Genomic DNA, 20,319 nt, shown 5'->3' with positions numbered 1-20,319 from the left:
GAACACTGCTTTTTCCAAATTGTACCCTACTACAAATAGTGGTAAATCCTTTCAGGAACCTTTTCAGCCTGTAGACATGGCCGTCTCCCACACAGTCCATGAGTGACCAATTCCAGTGCACAGCGGTAGCTCTCGGGTTGTCTCTCAGTGATTGCACATGCTTTATCATTGGTTTTTTTTCTTATCTTTTCATGGATTAATCATCCTTACCAAGTCAGTGGCCAATAGGGCAAGGGCTGTGCTGTGTTGCTGCAACATGCAAGCAGATGCACTTGTATTTTCTGATGTTTTCCCCACTATTTCAGCTGCAATTTGTGGGGATGTCAGAACAACTTTGCACTGACAAAGAAACAGAACACATCCGTGCATAGCATTTACGGTACAGCAAACCAGACTAAGAGAGAAACATTTTAAATGGCAAAGTTCTTAATTCAGTCTTTAATTACTACAGCAAAGGCTTAAATGCATCACTCAACCTGGGTTAAGCTTCAGTGTGTTTTTTGAATTGTCAAAGGCAGAGAATAGACGTTTTTTCCATTTAAATAAAAATTTGCAGACTTGGGTTCTTAGCAATCATAGCAACTTATAGAACAAAACTTGTAGTGATTATGGATGGCTTAGAGTTCAGAGGTAGATTATAGCTACAGAATCTGCTCTCAGATTTGAATATTGAGAAGTTTGGAGTTGTTTCTATTCAGGTTTAGAGGGGAGCCACTCACAAAGACAAGAGGCAAGTATGGGTTTCACTGTGGGAGGTGTGGCATTTTCGCTGATCTTTATTATCCATTGATTTCATAGATTAGAAAGCTTTAATTATCACTAACAGCATCAAGCCACCAAAATGTAAAAGGGGAACAATTTATTTAGAATTTTATATTCTTCTGTTACTGATATCCAGTTAGAGGCTGAAACTCCTGGGGTTCAGCTGAAGCCTAGAAAGCTGCTCGCTCTGTCCTTCCTCCCATTTGGAGGATAGGAAGCATCTTCCCCTTCCTCCTCCTTTCTTTGCTTTCGGAGAGCAGTGCAGTTGCCAGGGGTATCTCCTTTCCTTCCACCCTGTATCAGTGCTCTCACCTCTGTGAATGTTGCAGCAAAATTTGCCTTACTTGTTTTGGCTGAATTCCACCATGTCAATCATCCTGTATGCAGGAAAGAAAGAAATCACTATGAAATGGGTAGCTTGATCCAACCTCCTGATTCCAATGAGACTGGGCTAAAGAAATTCAGTTACTGTGGCTTCAGCTCTGTTATTTACCCTCTGTGGGGCCTTTAACCATTCATTTAAGTTACGATAGCTTACAGACAGGCATTAGCGCACCTCCCCATCCTCTGAGCTAGCGGGAAGCTATGCTAGCCAGTGCTAACCCCATGCTAATATACTTGACCTCTCATCAACGTGCATGACCATAGCATCTTATTTATCTCAATTAAATAGTGTCTGACTGGCTGACAGTTCCTTTAAAGTACTATGCAAACAAATCGTTTGCATGTCTTCGTTATTACTCTGTCTGTAGAACCTCTTAAATGGGTAATTGCCACGGGAGTAGAGTGAACATTTTGAAATTACCATGGGCTTTTCAGGAACTCAGTATTAATACTAAGGGCATATTAATAGCTAAGTAAAAATGTCTTTTAGTTAAGGGCATAGGTAAGTTTAAGAGATTATATATTGTTTTTTCTCCTGCTTTATAATTAAAATCAAGTCCCACAGAGGATCTATACCTTTTGGATCCATAACCATTCTCCAGCAAAGTTCCTTCTCTTCCTTACACCCTGCTATAGACCATTGCCACAGTGTGGTACATGTAGCATAGGAGCTGCTATACATTGCTTTAGAGTTTGTTTTCTTATTAGAAGAATGCTTTACATTTTTGGCAAGAGAACTGTACTGTTGTTGCTTTGCAAGGCAATCACGCAATGGGAGAGTTGTAAGCAAGGAACGTATCTCTCAGCCTGAATCTCTCTAACTAGCATCAGCCTTGAGGCAGATTGACTCCTGAAGACACAGGTATTGCTATTTTGGCTAAGTTCTCACAGAGACTTTTTCCTGAATGCTGCTCTGTCACTCTTGTTCAAACAGTGGTGTAGGTGATGTAAATTTAATAAGCCACATGAGTCATATACACATGACATTGTATTTATAGCATTCTTGTGAGGTCTCATTAGCATGTATTAGAAAAGTACTTTGAAATCCTCCTGTGAAAGATAATATCACAGAAATACAGAGCATTTTCTAATCTTGACATCAGCTTTAATCAGCTCTTCAATTTAAATTGTCTAGATCTGAACTTCGGCTTCAGATCCTTTCCCTCAGGGTAGCAAGAAGGTTAAAAGACTAAAGTGCTCCCAAACTTCTTGGAAAACTGAGTGACAATCCAAGAAGTCTGTGGCTTGAGCACTTCCCACATCACATTTGTACCATAAACCATGAAGATTTTCTCTAGTCTTCCTCAATCAACTGCAATATCAACAGTAGAGCCACATAATTAACCAAAAATATTCTTTCATTGCTATTCGTTAACATAATAGCTGGGAATTTAGGCTCAGATAGTCAATGAAAACATACTCCTTTGCTGCTGAGTTTGGAGTGGGAGGAAGCGTGGTGGGGGAGAGAATATGAGTACAAATTGCCTTTTCTCCTCCACTCTCATTTGTTTTCAGTACTGGGCGGGCTTCCTGCCTTCTGAAAGGGAGGGAGACATAAGCAGGGAGTTAAGGGTACAAATGGATTAGTCACTGCAGCGATCATGCATAGAGGAATATATGATTATTTCAGGCTGACTTTGTCTCTTGTCAAAAAGCACAGGTTCTGTGCACAGAGTAAGTGGAGACTTAGCAGAAGGATTTTTTTGGCCACCGTGGCTGACATTAGAAAATAGTTCACAACTTAAAGCTTTTCTAACAAAATTATTTATGGGGTTATCATGTTACTTCAGGTCAGGGTCTTGTGTGTTAAGGATGACATCCTTCTGCACAGAACAGAGGAGATGCAAACCCCTTATTCTCTCGGGGAGCAAAGAAATGAAAATTAAAATAGATTCATTATCCCATTTCTGTGCTCAATGTCTGCAATGCAGACTGAAAGAGCAGTGGGAGCTCCTGGTAGGACTGGAAACCTATTGGGCTGGTTGCTGTCACCAGTGGATGAAGTAACCATCTTGGTCTCTGAAGGAGCAGTATAAATCCACATCAGTCAGGAGTAAGAAAAAAAAGGATACAAAAGAAATGCAACACACAGATAAATCAGTCAGAGATATAAAACACGTTTCTAAGCTACTGTTTTTTTTAAATTTATTTGAAAGGTGAGGAGTGCGGGAGCAAACCACATGCAAGTTTTATATAAAATTTGTTTCCTATTTATATGTTTTCTAAATATATGCATGAAGCATATTGACAGAAGCTGTTGAGATTTAATACAAACTCTATAAAAAGGAGGCATTCTTGCTTATTTATGGCAAGACAGTGTCATGTACAGTGGGCAGTAAGGAAAGGAGGAGAAATAGGTACTTGTGTGTCCTGTTACTGACAGAACAGAAGGCAGGTAACAATATGGAAAGACTAGCATCAAACAAGGGTTGCAGATGTCTTTGGGGAAAAGGACAAAACATTAGTCTGCGTGGGATAACCAGTGAAGGGATTCAAAAAGTAAGCTGACATCGTCAAAACACACAGGAAACGTATTTTAAATATTAAGTGTTCAAATCAACTCTCAATTAGCTAGGCTAACAGGAGCTGGGATAAACCCAAGTCAGGGTTGATAAAACATTTATAAACAGAGCTCTAAGAATATGAGCAATACATCCACCTTGAAAACATATAAACAAATTTCTGTAGTGAATAAGTGTAGTCTTGAACTGGAGCCAGCAGAGAACGGAAGAGCCTGAATGACTTGTTCTGCGCATCTGTCTTTGTGTGGCAGCCCAGGGCAGCCAGCCAAACTGTGGAAAAGCAAAACCAAGATAAGGAGGGCTTCAACATCTGCTCATACCCAGAGCTGACTGTGCTGTGAGGATGGAGCCCCCGGATTTGGTCACCCAACATGTAATAACAGTTCTGACTTGCAGTGGCTCTAGGGGGTTATTATTCAGAGCAAATAATGCTGTGTCAAGCGCCTTATGTTTGTCGAGTTTCTAACATGACACACAGTCACTGAAATAGTCCTTGCTTTTACGAACCTTGTGCTGCTCCCACAGCAGAACAAGCCCTCCTTCTGTTAATTGAGACACAGAGAAATGTCTTCGACTTCTCAAATTACAGAATCAATTTTTCTTTTCCTCCTCACCCTACTTCCTTGCTTCCTCCTTCTGCCAGAGATCACTGTAGCAGGAAAGGAGTCAAACAGCAGACTTAATGCAGATAATTACTTCCTGGATAGTATCGTTTTTCTTTTGGGTATGCTGCCTGACAGTTAAAATTTCAAAGAAAAGAAAAAAAAAAAAGATCTGAGAAGTATTTAATTAAATCCCTCTTAAAAAAAATATCTGTCTTACCAGGGCAAAATCCTTCTTATCATTTTTTGTGTATATAAAATCAATTAGTTATCATAGTTGTAACTTCTTCTGCCCTTTGAGGAATTTTGTTTGAATTATAATCATTATTCTGTCTGTGCGCTTGGTCCTTCTCCCTAGATCCTCATTCTGAGCTGCTTTTGCAAAAGCATTCTGGAATTTCTTGGAATAGCTTATGTGAGATACTTAAAATGAAACAAAACAAAACCCACCATGTAAAATGTGGATATCAAATATGTTATTAATAGTTTTTTCAAAACATAAGTTTGAATAAAATACTGTGCAAGTTTTTCAGCTTCAGGTAAAATACATGGGTTCTCTTAACAAATATAAATCAATACTAGCATCAGTGAGTTAGCCTAGTACTGCAGGAATTATGCTTTAGCCCGTGGTATGGAAGTCATAAAGGCCAGATTTTTTAGGCCTGTGAAGGTACAAATTGGTGCCAGTGGGATTTTCAAAAGCAAAAGTTGATGTACTGGATCTGTAAATACCTTTAAAAATCTCAGAGTGCTTTTCAGCTACTGCAAAAACCTATGCCAGTAATTTGCCTGGCCATGAGGCCAAGTCAGAGTAATGTTGGGGTTAGCCACAGCGAGGGATGGCATGCTTCCGAGACCAAGTGTCAGGATCACAACTTTCCTGGGCTGAAATAAGGAAGGATGATCTTGCCATTAACCTGGCAGGCTGGGACCCAAGGGTAACAGACTGGGTTCACATTTGAATGGAAAAGGTGGCTTTGTTTCTGTCCTCAAATCTACAGTTATCAAACTGTGCTGTAGCAGGTGATGATGAGAATTGTAGGCATTTGATTTCAAGCTACATTCATGCCAGATTGGACAACTACTTTTTTCTGACCTGCATCTGAATGATAGCTACTGGCTTTTCTAGGACAGCTTAATAAAACAGCATGGTCTTTACTTTCCAACTTCTGTCTTACCATGTGTAGATGCAGACTGCTTTTTGCTGGCAGAGACGTGTTTTTGTGTTGTTTGGAATTATTTGTAAAGTGATTATAGCAGGAGATTTCAACCAAGAATGGGGCCTTGTTGTAGGAAGTACAATTTTTTCTTTTGTTATTATTTAGTTTGATATGGAAGAAGGACTTGCTATGTTAGCCCTTAAAACTTACAGATAACACAACAGCTCATGGGCTGAACAGGCTTCAACGTGCTGTGCTGCACCAGGTGCAATACCAGACCTAGGCTTTTTTATTTTGTCTTAGAGCTGCAAAATGAGAAAACTTTGATTAGTAAGTGAAACAGGTATGATCTTGGATCTTTCTTTAGATCTCAAAATCTTCTGTTCCTCCACAAACTTCTTGTCTGGTTAGGGATCTAGCAATGGGGAGAGAGTCTGGGATAATAGCACCTTTTATCTCATAGCAGTGTGATGAGGAAAATTTTGAGGAGCTCAGATGTGTCAGTATGAGGCACAGACCCTCATCTTAGGGAATGAAATTGTTATGTTCTCATAAAGGTCTCTCTGAATTGCAAAGCTGTCCAGGACTATAAAGATGGAGCGCTTTCATTTTATTTTTGCATCTGTGTGCCTTGCTAACAATTGGTATGGTGTGATTTTTTCATTTCACACTTGCTAATTGCTATATGTTTCAGGAGCATGTGTCAGTTTTGTTTCACAGCAAGAGCCCTAATCGTGAATGACTTGTCGTCGCTGCTGTGCACTTTCAAATCTATTCTAGGTTAGTCAAAAAAGTCACACATTATGACAGTATGAAGCACTCGGAAGGAAGCCTGGTTTTATGATAGAGGTGAAGACAAGTTACACCGAGGTAGTGCATTGAGAGAATAATAGATCTCCCAAATCTGTATTCATCTGCACATGTTACTTTGTACATAATGGGACTTTCATCTGGCTCAAGGAATACAGGACAAATTATTTCACAAGGTTGATATGTCCTTGTACTTTTTCTCTAGTGTATTGGACACAAATAGGTCTTCCATTACCATCACTCATGCATGTCTCTTTTTTTTTTTTTTTTTTTTCCCCTTTTCAAGTAGAGACAAACAGGGGAAAAAAATCCAAGATTTCTCCAGCTTCTGCTTTTTACTATGGCAAATACTAAGACATTCCTTCTCTTTTGAGCATGGTCTCTCTTGTTTGGGTCTAGTCTTTCTTATTTATGCAGACTTTCTGCACTTGTGTGCAATTTTATAAGAACATTGATGTTTTTCTCTTTCAGTCTTTTTGGTATGCAAAGTTGAGAACTGAATGAAGAGCTTACAGGGCTAATAAGATGAGAAAGAAGAATACTGTCAAATGGATTATAGTTTATTCATAAACATGCAAATACTTAATGCAAGTATGAATGTTCATTTTCACACACATACTAGGAGATGCATTTGCAACAGCAGAGATAAGCAGAGCATGGCTAATTTTGTTATCATATATAAATACATTTTTGCTTATAGGCTGAGCTGTGGTAACTGATTGTATTTATGATCTTAATCTTTGGAGTAATTTGAGCAAATCATTTTTACCTGGTGCTTGAAGTGAACTCAGGGTATGCACCCAGTTTGTTACTGCTGGTGTGTTGTTAAGCTGTGGAGAAGCTGTTGCTTGCAAATGACTTCTGGTGCTGTGAGATACAGGCAGCTCACAGTGCTGTTGGGTAATGAATTTCTCCTCTGAAGTCTGGGAGGTGGGTGGAAAACATGATGACAACACTGAGCCACAGCTTTCTTCTGTGTGCTCTCGATGCTTTTTGTATCACTTGAGAATCATCACAAGAACATGCCTAGAGCTGCAGTACTTAATAGAACCTATTGTCAGTTAGCCACAAAAAAAAACCCCAAACAAACATCAAACCTTCTCCCTTCTCTGCTGCTTTAAATTTCTAAAGGCTGATGGGAAGCAGCTTTGTCAGGAACATACTTCTGTCCATTGACACTCCTGGCACCTGAGTTACGTGGCAAAAGTTATGTCAGGAATAAACCTGAGCTGAGAAACACCATTGTAGTCTGATGTTGATGGTAAAGGGGTTTTGTTGATGTATGGGCACGCTAGAATGGAAGTGGTGGAAAAACTGAATGATGTCACTAAGGACCTAGTGGAGAATAATTCAAGAATGTATTTAAAATTTTAAAAAGCTATAAATAACTAACAGAAATCACTTTTTTGACTTTGTTACCAAAAAGGTCCTATTGCCATGGGGGCTCCATGCTGCCAGTGTGCATGTTCTTGCATCTTTCTGGTGGGTCGGTTGTGTATATACACATACATAAAGAATCATGCTCTGCAAGTGGAGAGATTTAAAGGTGCACACTTGACTTTTTTTAAAAAAATCTTGGTTCCCAGTTTTGATTTTTTAAAAAATATTTATCTGTATTGTAAGACACATATATACATTACAGAACTGATCTTAGTGACTTTTCATGGTCACATATGTGGAAAAAGAAGAACCTGAATTTTGGTATTCTGATGCACGAGCAGTTGTGCTCACGGGAGGATCATGAAAAATGCTTTGTTTCAGTCAGACAGTTGGACAGAAGCATAGGCAGTATATTTATTGCTTGAATTTTGAGTGCAGGAATTGATGAGAGAAGAGACATTTGTATATTTGCATTGCAGTTATTGAGAAATGGGCATACCGAGACTGGCAAATGGCAGCCAGCCAACTAGACTAATATATATTTTTGCCTGGATTAGTGTAACGCAAAATGACCAACACTTGTATATGGAAGCACCACTTGCTGTGAATTAAAGAAAATGTTTATGTCCATGTCACCATCTTCGTACTTCCCTCTCACTGGTGAAAAAAATACTTCATAAAATGGAAGAAGAAAATCATATAAACCAATACGTGGTGAACTCATATCTAGAAGTTAACTAGGAAAGAAAATAATTATCACTTTTAAACTGTGCATATTTTTATCTGTCACAGTGATAGTATTAGATATTGCATTGTCTAGTGACCTGAAAGCTTTTTACATTACCAATGAGTTAATGCCTATGAAATAAAGCTCAGTAAATATTTACTGTGGGGTATGTCTGGGAGAGGTCATGTTGACTCATTTAAGGTCATGCTGTTTATAAAATCATCCTTTTCAGAAGAGACAATGAAAGATCAGCATTCTGAGTTAAAATGAGGAAACAGTGTTCTAAAATTATATATTTTTGTTTTACAGTCAATTCTGCTTTAGGGAACAGACTTCCCATTGATGATTTCCACACACTCTTTTCTCAGTTGACTTTCATCTCTCAGTGTATTAAGCCTTCTCTGGCCTGGCTAGCCATTGTCATGCCCGGGGAAAAGCTCTGTCAGGTATTAAAAGCGAAATATATAAAAGAAAATTAATGGCTAAAGTTTAATTCTATAAATTCTGTATTCAAAGGGTTTGTAACTGCCAAACCAACTAGAAATTTAATCTGTATGCTCTCCATGCTATTAAAGTTGAGCTACCTCAGCCTAAGATACTAGGCTGATTAATGTATTTATAAAGGTTTGTCTTCATCCCTGTCGGCCACTGAATAAGTGCCAAGCGTAAAAACCACATGACAGCAGCAAGGAATAATAATTGCTAGGAAGAGAACCCTGCAGAACAGGGTTCTCATCATCGCCTAATGAACCAAGACTTTTATTATCCTTTGAATGGCTTTTTAGCAACCTCACTTCGTAAAAGACACAAAACAAATTAGAAGGAAATTTCAGGGCTTTATTACTCTTTGGCAACTCAGGAAGAGAGACCTTGATCTCCTGATTGATTCTTGTATGCAGGACTAGCCTTTGTCACATAGGCAAAAGGTTTATGAACATGCTTATATCTTTTGCTGAGTAGGACCTTTGTATGCTTAAAGTTATATGCCTTTCTTAGTCATGGCTGTCGTGTACTTTTATACTGCTGAAAAAGAGAAGAGCTGAACAAAACTTAAACCTTGTAGTATCGATTTAGACAAAAAAGATTAGGAGCCATAATATATGAAAATGGCAATACAAATCTGAGTTGCAGCTGCCATCATACCGTACACACGTGATGTTTCTGGTCTCATCCGACTCTTGATGTTTAAAAGGAGGGTGCATTGAGAGAGAAAAGCATCTGCAGAAGGCAGTTTGTTTAATCTTAAGTAGATAAATCAAATTCTTTAGATATGTCTCTCCCTACAGAGTACAGACGGAGCCTAGATGATGAGATTTGACTATATGCCCAACTTTTAGTTTGATAAAATGAAGCCAGATGAATCCTACACCAAGTACAGAAGTCTCAGCATAAAAGTTCTGATCAGTGTGTCATTAAGGTCTCCTCACTTTGCGAGTAACAGGTTATTCAATATTTTAGTTATATACACAGAAGTGTGCGGAGTATTTAAGCAAGTTCTTGTGATAGCACACAAGTGGATCCAAACAAAGGATAAATGTGGCGGCTGTGTATTAGAGTAGAAGTAGGAGTTACTATTTTCCTGATCTGGTAAACACAGTTGCAGACGATTCTGCTTGGCAAGCTGAAGCTATTAAGCTACTAGGAGAGGACATTGTAGCAGCATTGTATCTGTCATGAAAGCCTTACAACATTAAGTAACCTGGACCATCATCCCTCTAATAGGTAACAGCAATCATTCTCCCCTGGCCAGTCTTTTCCTCTGGGCAGCTGACATGGCACGTGTTACATCTGAAGGGGCTTTACCCAACACAGCCGAGGATCCTGAGTCTATTTCCTAAGCTCTCTGTGTTCGCTCCTCTCGTTCACTTCCCTCAAGTCAACCTGTGGCAGCTGTGCTAAAAACTAAACGCTTGATACACTATGACCAAATAAATCCTGCTGGAGTTATCCCTGCAGGGGAAGGTGGCATTGACAAGCTATGCATTTTTGCAGCATTAGAGAGTTCAGTAGCGTTCCTGACTACTGAGCAGCATGTTGCCAGCAGTAGTGTGATGGAGAACTCTTCTGTGGGTAGGAATTTATCAAATCAGTACACATGGCTGAGCTGAGCCTAAAGCCATACTAGAAATGAATTGAAAATCAGGCTGTAGCAACAACTTAAATGTTCTGTGTGGATTTGCAATTGACCCTGTGCTGTACAGAGAATTACAGAGCTCATCTCTTGCAAGTAATCAGGGAAGTGGCACTGGCTGCTTGCATGTCTTTGAGCATAGGTTGGGAAAAGGCAAAAAAAACCCCACCAAGCAAAACAACCAACACACACACACCACACACCCCACCCCACCCCCCAACCCTGCACAGCAAATAGCTTAGCAAGAAAAGAAACATTCAGCCCCAGGAACTATGTATAAATAACATGAGAAAATCTCAACAGGTTATCTGGTCAGCTCTTGCCAATTTAGAGAACACGTGAACATAACAGGATAATCAAAGGGCAGAATATCAGGTTCCACTTGGATCTGAAAACAGAATAAACCTGTGCTTGAACTTGAGTAAGCAAGCTTTCAGGGGATAGCCATAGCCACATGATGGTTCGGGCTTGGGGCAGAAAGGTAGTAAGTATTTTAGAGCACAGAATAGGAAGACTGGTGATCTGGATTTAGACTTTTTTCCCCTGACCATGCCATGGCTCCTGTGACCTTTGAAGAAAGGGTGGTGGGTGTTTGGAGCTTTTTTTCTTGGGGGTTGAGGGGCAGGGGCTGAGTGGCAGACCACTTGTTTAAGGTAAACTCTGGGCCAAACTGAAGTCAGCAGCTTAGATGGTGACAAAATGTACCCCACACCTGCTTATGAATTCTCTGTGTCAGAAAAACTGTTTTGAAAGACAAAATTATTGGGTTTTGTTCTATTAATGGCTCCTTATTTAAAATTTCTCAACCTCTCTAGTGGTCTCAGAACATATTTGAAAAAAAAAAAGATATTTTGAAAATACTTAGGAGCATTTTGGTGTCTAATTCCCTTTAAAATCATTTGGAGTTATGGAACAAAGAGTTAGGCTCCTAGAATAGCCACTATCTGTAAGTTTATTCGTTGCATCTAGTCTGTTCTCTTATAGATTAACACAGGCATGAACAGAAAGTCTTGTTCTCTTCCACCATTTTCCACTAGGTTGCTTTGCGAGTTCAGATGAGTTGCATAACCACCTTAATCTCCAGTTTCTCAGATAAATGAAAACTCTAGCTTCCTCCCAGCTATGTTCTTTGTAGGTAATGCAAATAGCAAAGCATTGCATTCAGTCTTTAAGAACTAGTTCACTTGTGCACATACAAAGGTATAGGGTACACCCTATCAATTCCAAATGAAGATCACTTTTGTAGTACCCATAAGGCTCAGTCTCTACCCCTTCACCATACTCTCTGCCAGAGCGTGTAAGACGAAGGTCAGCTGACCAGTCTGGTCCAGTTCCTCTCAGCTGCACAGCAGTGATGGAGCACGTCATTCGTCACCGTTTTCTCATGGGGCAACATCAGTCTTCACATTCTGGTGAACATCAGGAATTTTCTGTGTGACTTTCTAATGTCACCTTTCAGCATCAGTAACTGTTCAGAAGCTGTTTCAACATCAGAAGCTTATATTACAGACTTCTGTCATTTGCACAGGTGAACCCACAAGTTTGCAGCTAAAGCACTAAACAGCATGAATTAATTTGTCCATCATCCAGATATCACATCTCCTCTAGTATTCCTTCTCATCTCCTGTAGGGCAGTTTGAAACATAAGACACCTTGAAGATCGTTTCATGCCATGGAGGGAGAGATTTCTTTCTAATAATCCAAGTTCTTCAAAATCCACATTAATTTCTCACTCACTCTACCTTCTCCTTCAGCATTTTCCTGGGGTGATCTGTTCCTCCTTTCCTCCATGATGGAGAGGGAATTGAAATATAGTTGGATGTGTTTTGACCTGTGAATGCTGTGCTGTGAAAGCACATACTCTCAATTGATGGAAAGTATGTACATTTTTAGGGTAATGTGTGTGTGGAGCATGCTGTTCAATTAACTCCTGTTCCTAGAAAGTAATCTTTCTTTTGCTTTCCCCCTAACTTCTCCTTTTTGGAATTCAACAGGGGAGCCCCTAACATGACCCAGTCTTACCACCTGGCCTATGTACAACTCTGATCATTTTACATTTGTTTATGTAGAAATTTGCTTTCACTGTTTTGCCAAAGACAGAGAACAAGTATTGACTGGAGAAGATCACTACAAGGGCCAGCTTAGTAGAATTAAAGGAATTGATGAGGTAATGTAATATGTTTTCTGTGCCCTTTTTTGTTTTCTGTTATTCACATACAGGCTCAAGAGGGAAGATGCATTTTAATTAAAGCACACAGTTCATCTGGCATGTGTATGTCTTTGAGTACATTCACAAGGGATGGCTAAACTTTAATTGCGGAGGCTCCATAAAAGTTGAGGAATGGGACCAAATTCATATTTTCCTTCAGAAGAATTATCCTTTTGGACATAATTTTAGTACTAGAGAGAAGCTTAAAATCTAGAGTGGAAAGAAACCGAACTATATCTGATGAAGTGCGGATTCTAGTGTATACGTGCAGTCAGGATCAATATTAGGGAGAAATGCCATCTGTGAAGTTGTAAGCTAGTTTTAAACTTTGTCAGCATCAAGGTCTCTGTATCACTGTGTTTGTGTTTTGCCCTCTCCAGTTTGCATTAGGAAGATTGGATAGAAGTATATATTTAGCAATAATTTATTAAATATTTGATATGTTAACGAGGTGATACATAAAAGATATTAGCCTTACCGAATGCAAACATTTCTTTTTCACATATTTAGCATTCTGGCATTTACTTAATGTTATCATAATAGCAGTTGATAGTGTCAAGAGAGATTTCCTTCCAGATTATTAGCTTCAAAATGCTAGCAAAATGTGATGGACTGTACATACATTTGCTTAAAAAAACACCCTCATATTCTACATTCATCTGCAGAGAGGGGAAGAAATATCTGTCCCTTTAAAACTATCTCCCAGAGCAAAGAAATGTTGATGCTCATTTATAAAATATGACCAGCAGATTGTTATTACTGGCTTTTTGAGACTGAGAATAGCAACAGTGCTGAGGACAATATTCATAGATCAGAATGCCAGAAATGGTGTGTTAACTTGAATCAAACATTATAAATTATTGAGAACTGCTGTTTTTGCTATCTTTTCAGTTCTTAAAATATTCCTTTTTTCATGGAAAATCTTGAAGATAAGGGTTCAATTTCTCCCATGGAGTATTTCTTCTAAAGAGTGTTTATTAAGGGAAGTTCTCTGCACAATCTGTGGTGAAGTGTAGATAAAAACAAAACCCCCAGGAATAAATATCCTTATTTTCAAGGATTGTAACAAGTCTTTACATTTTTGTTACAAGTCTGTAACTTTTTTGTTCATACTCTTGAAGACCATTTCAAACGATCTTTTCCTCTTGCAGTCAACACTGAAGCCTGTGCCAGAATTCATTGTAACACGTGGAAAGCTTAGGATGTACTTTCTTCCCTATATTCTGTAAGGGTGTCTTTGCCATTTTTGTTAAAACTATAGGATCTACTAGCGATAGCTAGCAATTCCAAAGAAGCCATGGTGTGGGGCCATTTCCACCCAGTCCTTGTCTGTGCTCAGAGAGGATCTTTCTTAGGTCATGGCTATGAGTACTGCTTTTTCTGAGACTGCTTGTATCTTTTTGTGAAACCATATGAGAGCCTTTGAAACAAGAGTAAAGAGACTAGATGTGGAACATAAACAGTGTAAGGTTTGATGTTGCAACATTTAGCAGAAAATACTCTGACCGAGTATGAGCAGGGAGCTGTGAAAATAAGAAAGACAGGGTAATGGACTGAGTTGGATGATGCAATAACGATAGAAGCAATGTGGGAACCTGAAGGATTATCTAAAGTGAAGATTTCAAAACACAGCTAAATTGTGTGAAACCAGTCTGTTGCCTGCTCTGGATGGTGACTTCTCATTGCAACAGAAGGGAGTTTCATGGACCACTCTTTTTTCTATCTCTAAAGGATTGGAATGTGTCTGGGATCGTCCCAGAACTGTGAAGTCTCTAGGCTGAACAGATTGAGAGAGAATTTTATAAAGTAGAGTAAATTACTAAAGCAGTTTAAATAGGCCAGAATTTTACTTTATTCCCTGCACAGTGACTCACATGAAACAATAATTTTCCAACAAGTGCATACTAGATTTATTGGAAATTAGATTCCATTTTTTGAATAAAGTGAATGTTTACCATTTTTAATGTAATTGTTCTTCAATGTCATTTGTCACCATCAGAGGAAAAATATACGTTAGGAAGCTGGTGCAAAAATACTGTGATATTTCTATGCATGTTTTGCAATACTATTTATTTTATGAAATTTATGTGCTTTCTGTGGAGGTACCACTGCAAGACTATAGCAGAGGCTGAGACTTGAAATCTGGATCCTAGTCTTATCTTTGTTATAAGGCTTGGACTCTCTACACCCCATGACAGAGGACTGCAGGAACTGGGCCAAGCCAGGAGCACAGGCCCTTGTGCTGTTCAGTGCACTTTCAAAAGTAATTCAGATCTCAGATGAGTCCACAGGTACTCTGTCTAAAAAGGTCATCCATGCTCTCAGTCATTCCGTTTAAGTACCTAAAAGTAAGTAAAATGAATCTTGGTGAGAATGAGTCATTACATGGTTTAGAATGAAATTAGCGATATTGGCCACTGTAACAAAATATGTCTGAATATAGTACTCACTCACAAAAATAGCCAGTATTTGATCCAAGAGGTTTAGATATAGTATTCAATATTGTTTTGTAATACTTGCATTGATGTTATTTTTGACCACCATTATAATGGTGCTTTTGCCCTAAGAGGAAAATCCTCATGGCTTTAAAATTTACTCCTGCTTTGGGATTTCAGATGCCCACTTGGAAAACTCTGTGATACTTCAGGATTTACTCTGTAATCACTGACAGAAGTCAGATTTGTTCAGGGTCTTAGTTCCACTTGTCTAGCACTAGGAAACATCAAGCAGTTAGCAGTACTTTAATTTTACAGAGCTGATGAGCATCCATAGCTCCTCTTAAAGTCACCAGAACATGTAACTACTTGTACTTCCAATAACTGGGTTCTGGCCTAATGTGTTTCAGAGTGAGACATTCAAAAGCTGAAGTACATAAAATTAGTAGCTGTTTTGCAACTTTGATCTCTTCCTCATGTGTAAAACTCATCTGCTATAAGGAAATAAACTGAGGATATAGACTTCTGAAAAGAGAACTATGAGCTCTGCTGCACACCATTTATTTTCCTATTACTCTTTGAATATTGTTTATTTGACATGTTGTATATCTCCTTGCCTCCCCCTCCTTTTTATTTTAATTGGGACCTGGTTATTGGCTGGAAATTCCACTAGCATGACTCATCCTTGCGCTGGAAGTGACTGTGAACAGGCATCACATTGTGCGATTCACTTCCCTGCTCTTTTTTTTTTTTTTTCCCCTAAATGCTTTATCGTGGCACGAGCTTGTAATAATAAACTAGGAAGGAAGTTGGAGATAATAATTTGGTTTTGAATGCACAACCCCTGCCAAATTTCCCCACAGGCATGAAACAGCCGCTCAAGCTGTGACACCAGCAAATTAAATCCTGGAGGTAGCTGACCAGAAGTAATGAAATGTGTATTTACCATACTGATGCTGTCAGTCCTAAGACACACTGGCTTTACAATCTAGTTAAGTGGAGCATGTTTGTCACTTCCAGTGCTGTTTAGGAAAAATACTCAGGTTTTTCCCTAGCTGCCTTCTCAAAATCACAATCTCAGTGCTGGCTGGTAATGCTCACCTCATACAACGTGAAGAATAGGATGCCCAGAATGGTCTGTTCTTTTAAAACACTGCCAATGTGAAATACATATCCCAAAGGAGATAAGTGATCTCATGACATGTTAATTGCCAAGCCTTTTTATTCATCCCTTATCTACCACTTCATTCTATAAACCAAACTGTAGAGCTGAAATGAAAGAATAAAAATTATTTCAGGAGCCAACAGATAATAAAGAACAGAACATGCGTCCCATGCATGCAGCAGTTTAAAAGCCTGGGCATGTACAGGTGTGTGGAAGAGAGCCACATAATCACTGAAAAGAACAGGTACCACTCAAGAGAGGGATGCATTATGCAGATGGGTGCAGACATGGGATGGATGAGCCACACATCTACTGAAGAGTTGTCACTCAAAAAATGCCTGTGCATCATGACAGCAGCAGTTCAAAAGCATCTGGACACAGGCACGTGAAGGAGGGAGGCTATCATTTCACAATCCCCCCATGCTGAGGCGAGAAGGGACTCAGAAAGTTGGTTTCCCTAGTTAGATGTTGTCATAGGTAACAATAGCATATGTCAGAGAGGTTTCCATGTATTTAGCTAGCAGAGGCTTGTTATGCTAATTGTGTGGAAACTACTGAAGAAGATTAGTGAATCATTTGATGAACAGTACTTGCTGTGAATTCAAGAAAACATTGCAAGGGAAAAAATGAAAATACCGTCTTCAACATAGTTAATACAATACCCATGGAAGAATCAAAGAAAAAAATCACACCCTATATGAGCAGTGTGCAGTGAAAACATCTAATTATATCCTAGGAATGTCTACAGCTCTGCAATTATATGCTTAATTTCCAGCTGTACTTGATTAACATCACAAATGATTTATAATACCACCAAACACAAGGAACTTGCTTTGAACTGTTTGTTGGCACGTATGAATTTGTTGGGCTCTTTTTGTCTGTCTGTTCATAGCAAGGTAGGCATGTTGAGTTAGTGCCACACAGTTCAGCAGCAAAGCTGAGCAAAGGCTAGAGTAATTTTAGAGAGAACACCATTCTCTTTCCTCTAGTGAAGCATTCAAATGCAAGTCTATGGAAGGTCAAAACACGCTGACTTCTATGGCGTTATACATGCGCTTTAAGCTTAATATGTAGAAATAACCTTGCTGAATTGGGTCTGTCATTCCTTGCTTGGTCTTGGAAGACAAACGTGCTTTCTGTGATACAATAGCGCACATGCTTCTGGACAGCCAGTCTGGGGGTGCTTTCCTTCTGTCTTCCCACATCAGGAGCGCTGAGGCAGGAATCATTCCACATTTTCTCAGCGCGGGGAGAAAGGAGATGAAGAAGGATAAAAGAACCTCTACTTGTTTTTGAACAGATCTAAACATAACTCCTAGTTAAAAGTTTGAATCTGTGTGAATCCAAATGCTGGATCAAGATTTAAGGCAAAATACAAACACTTGAAATGTAGTATTTTGATCTACTCAAGGGTAAGCCTGTTGAATTCAGCTGAGCCTAAGGAAAACACATGGAAGCTTTTGCATAATTGCAGTCTTACATTGCAAACCTTTTTGAGCAATCAGTCTGCCATCTGTGAAAAATTACCCAGACTTCCACACCAAAGTATTCATCCATTGATAACATTGGCTTGTATCATTTTAGCAACTTAAAAGTCATTTTCTAAAAGACTAATCAAAGCAAACCTCAAATCAGCAGCTGAAGTTGCATTGCCTCTATTGTTGGTCTCAGGCTTGAAGCTGTGTAAACTGGTTATCCTATTTGTGCTGGGCTTGTTATACACTTATTACCTTGTTCTCATGTCATGTCACCCGAGTGAGTTTGCTTAGGTCCTTTCTTCTCAAGCCTACAGTTTTGCCTATAGGGTGATACAACCTTAGGTACACTGGGAAATCTCAAAGCCCAATGATAAAAGCATAAATATATGTCAAGGCAAACTATTGTTATTTAAAATCTTACAGTCCTAGAACCAATTCTTTGTTTTGGGTTTTTGTTTTGGTTTGTTTTTTTGAATGCCAGGAGTTGGCAACACCATATGTGTGAATTCCAAATAGGGAGCCTGGTTCCTGCAGCATAAATCCATAAAAGATTATTCTTATGGAATAATCCCAACTAAACAAAACTACAAGGAGACAAGAGGTAGCCAAGCTGCTAGAATCAATCTCTGAAGGAGGTGTCTAGCTCTTTGGTACAGAAACAACTTGACTGAATGACTAAGTTGCAAACTAGCCATGGTTGCCCACCCTGCTGTCCAAATAGAGCCCTCAGCCTGTGAAATATGAAGGAGAAAAAGATACCATAGAGTTCGGAATTGAAAATATCAGCTATTACAGTTTTCACTGGGGGTAAAAAAATTGTAAGCAGCAGTGTGGCCTAATAAACAAAAACATAACTCTTAATGTAAGCTTGAACTTTTCCTTCTCATTAATTACCATGAATCTGTTTTGAAATTCCTGTAGAGAACAAGTGCTTCTTCCTGACAGCTGGTTTGCAATTAATAAAAAGGAAAGTGTTTTCAGCTGGCAATGACTTAACATGCCCGTGATATATGAAAACAAGGTTAAATTGCTCCTTTCTCTCTGCCTAATAAAAGGTATATTGAAAATGAAATGGTGTAGTTTAGGAAATGAAAATGCCAACCAAAGCTATGGACGAAGTGCTGAGAGCTGCTTATCACCTAGTGCTTGCCAGAACAGGAATATTTGGAAAAGCTTAGTCAGTGCCAAAAATTATTCTTCAGTTGCAGGCTTTCAGAATATATTGCATTGAAGAACTTGTGATCCTGTTCCTGCAAGATAAACGAGTCTTGATTTAATCATCTCTTTTGGGGAATTTAAATGACTTACACTTCATGGCTTTATTGGAAATCCTCTTGCCCTGATACCCTTTTTAATCTTGTCCTTCTGCTCTACTCCACGTTCTGTCAGTAAAGAATGGCAGAGGCTTTGTTCCTCGGGATGTGAGGGATGGAGTAGCCAGGGCATCAGAAAGCACACAGCAGGAACCAGCCTCTGCTGCAGAAAGACTGGCCTGATAATCAGGTGCCCGTGGACTTTGGCTGACTGTGAATTGTATTTTGAAATAATTGCTACAGATTGATGTTAACTCTCTTGCAGAATATGAAATGTAACTTTATTGCAAATATGACATGAGTATCCTATGAATACTAAGGGAAATAGGTAAAGGTGAAATAATAGATTTTACTTCAGCAGAGTCTTTATTCTTGTCTTGTAGAATGCAGAACCTTTCCAAGTTACTGTCCGAGAAGACAATTGTATCATTGTCTCCCTGGAAGCATCTGATGTGGTGAGCTCATCCTCTGTATATGTTGTGAAGATAGCTGGAGAATCCAAGAACTACTTTTTCCAGTTTGAAGAATTCAATAGCACTTTACCTGCCCCTGTGGTTTTTAATGCCAAATACCATGGCCTATATTACATAGTAACTCTGTTGGTAGTGAACTCAAATATGGTTTCCAAGTCAGCGAGATCAATCACTGTGTTAACCAGTAAGTAACATCTTATTCTTCTTTTCTTCTGTTTCTTCTCTTTGTGTGTGGTTTTTTCCCTAGAAGTTCTTCTCGTGGAGAAGGTTGGGTGGGGTTTTTTGTTTTCCATATGTTCTCCTTGTGTGTAGGATGAATCTCTGTGTGAGAATAGTAGGGAAGATGTATTGAGAAGGCTTGTGAGTTAAAATTCATGAGGTCTGGGCAAAAAGAAAGGGACAGCTGTGGGTTTCCCCCAGCTGACCTTTCTGAAACACTGACTGGAGAGGTTTAACATACTGAAATAAGTGTGATGGATGAACCTCCTTTCCAGCTGTTCTTCCTAAACCCTTTGAACCAGGAGTTCCAAAAATCTAGTAAAAGGCATAAAAAGTGTTGACAGACATTTCAGTGTAAGCACTCCTGTTTTACATAGTGAGGTATACTCTGTTTTAAATGCTCTAACAGTATTCTTTGATCGCTAATATATTGAAGCAGTACTAAACTTGGAAAGCAGATAGTAGTCACCAAAATGATGTGTTTCTGCCGGTAGAGCTGAAGGGTTTTGTGTTGGAGACTGTATTTGTAGCAGTTTGTCTCTTACTACC

General features: G+C 39.0%; 1 protein-coding gene across 2 annotated transcripts in view; it reads left to right on the top strand.

Moving 5' to 3' along the window:
* The window catches only part of PTPRO (protein tyrosine phosphatase receptor type O), a 152,985-nt gene that overhangs the window by 67,728 nt on the left and 64,938 nt on the right, over nucleotides 1–20,319 (top strand). For both annotated transcript variants that reach the window (XM_086467021.1, XM_086467012.1), the window contains exon 2: nucleotides 19,462–19,735. In XM_086467021.1, the coding sequence (XP_086323147.1) occupies nucleotides 19,462–19,735 (274 nt within the window). The remainder of the gene's footprint in view (nucleotides 1–19,461; nucleotides 19,736–20,319) is intronic.

Source organism: Leptosomus discolor, chromosome 1, assembly GCF_034619465.1.
Source record: "Leptosomus discolor isolate bLepDis1 chromosome 1, bLepDis1.hap2, whole genome shotgun sequence".
NCBI lineage: Eukaryota > Metazoa > Chordata > Aves > Leptosomiformes > Leptosomidae > Leptosomus > Leptosomus discolor.
This window is presented reverse-complemented; position numbering and strand designations above follow the sequence as displayed.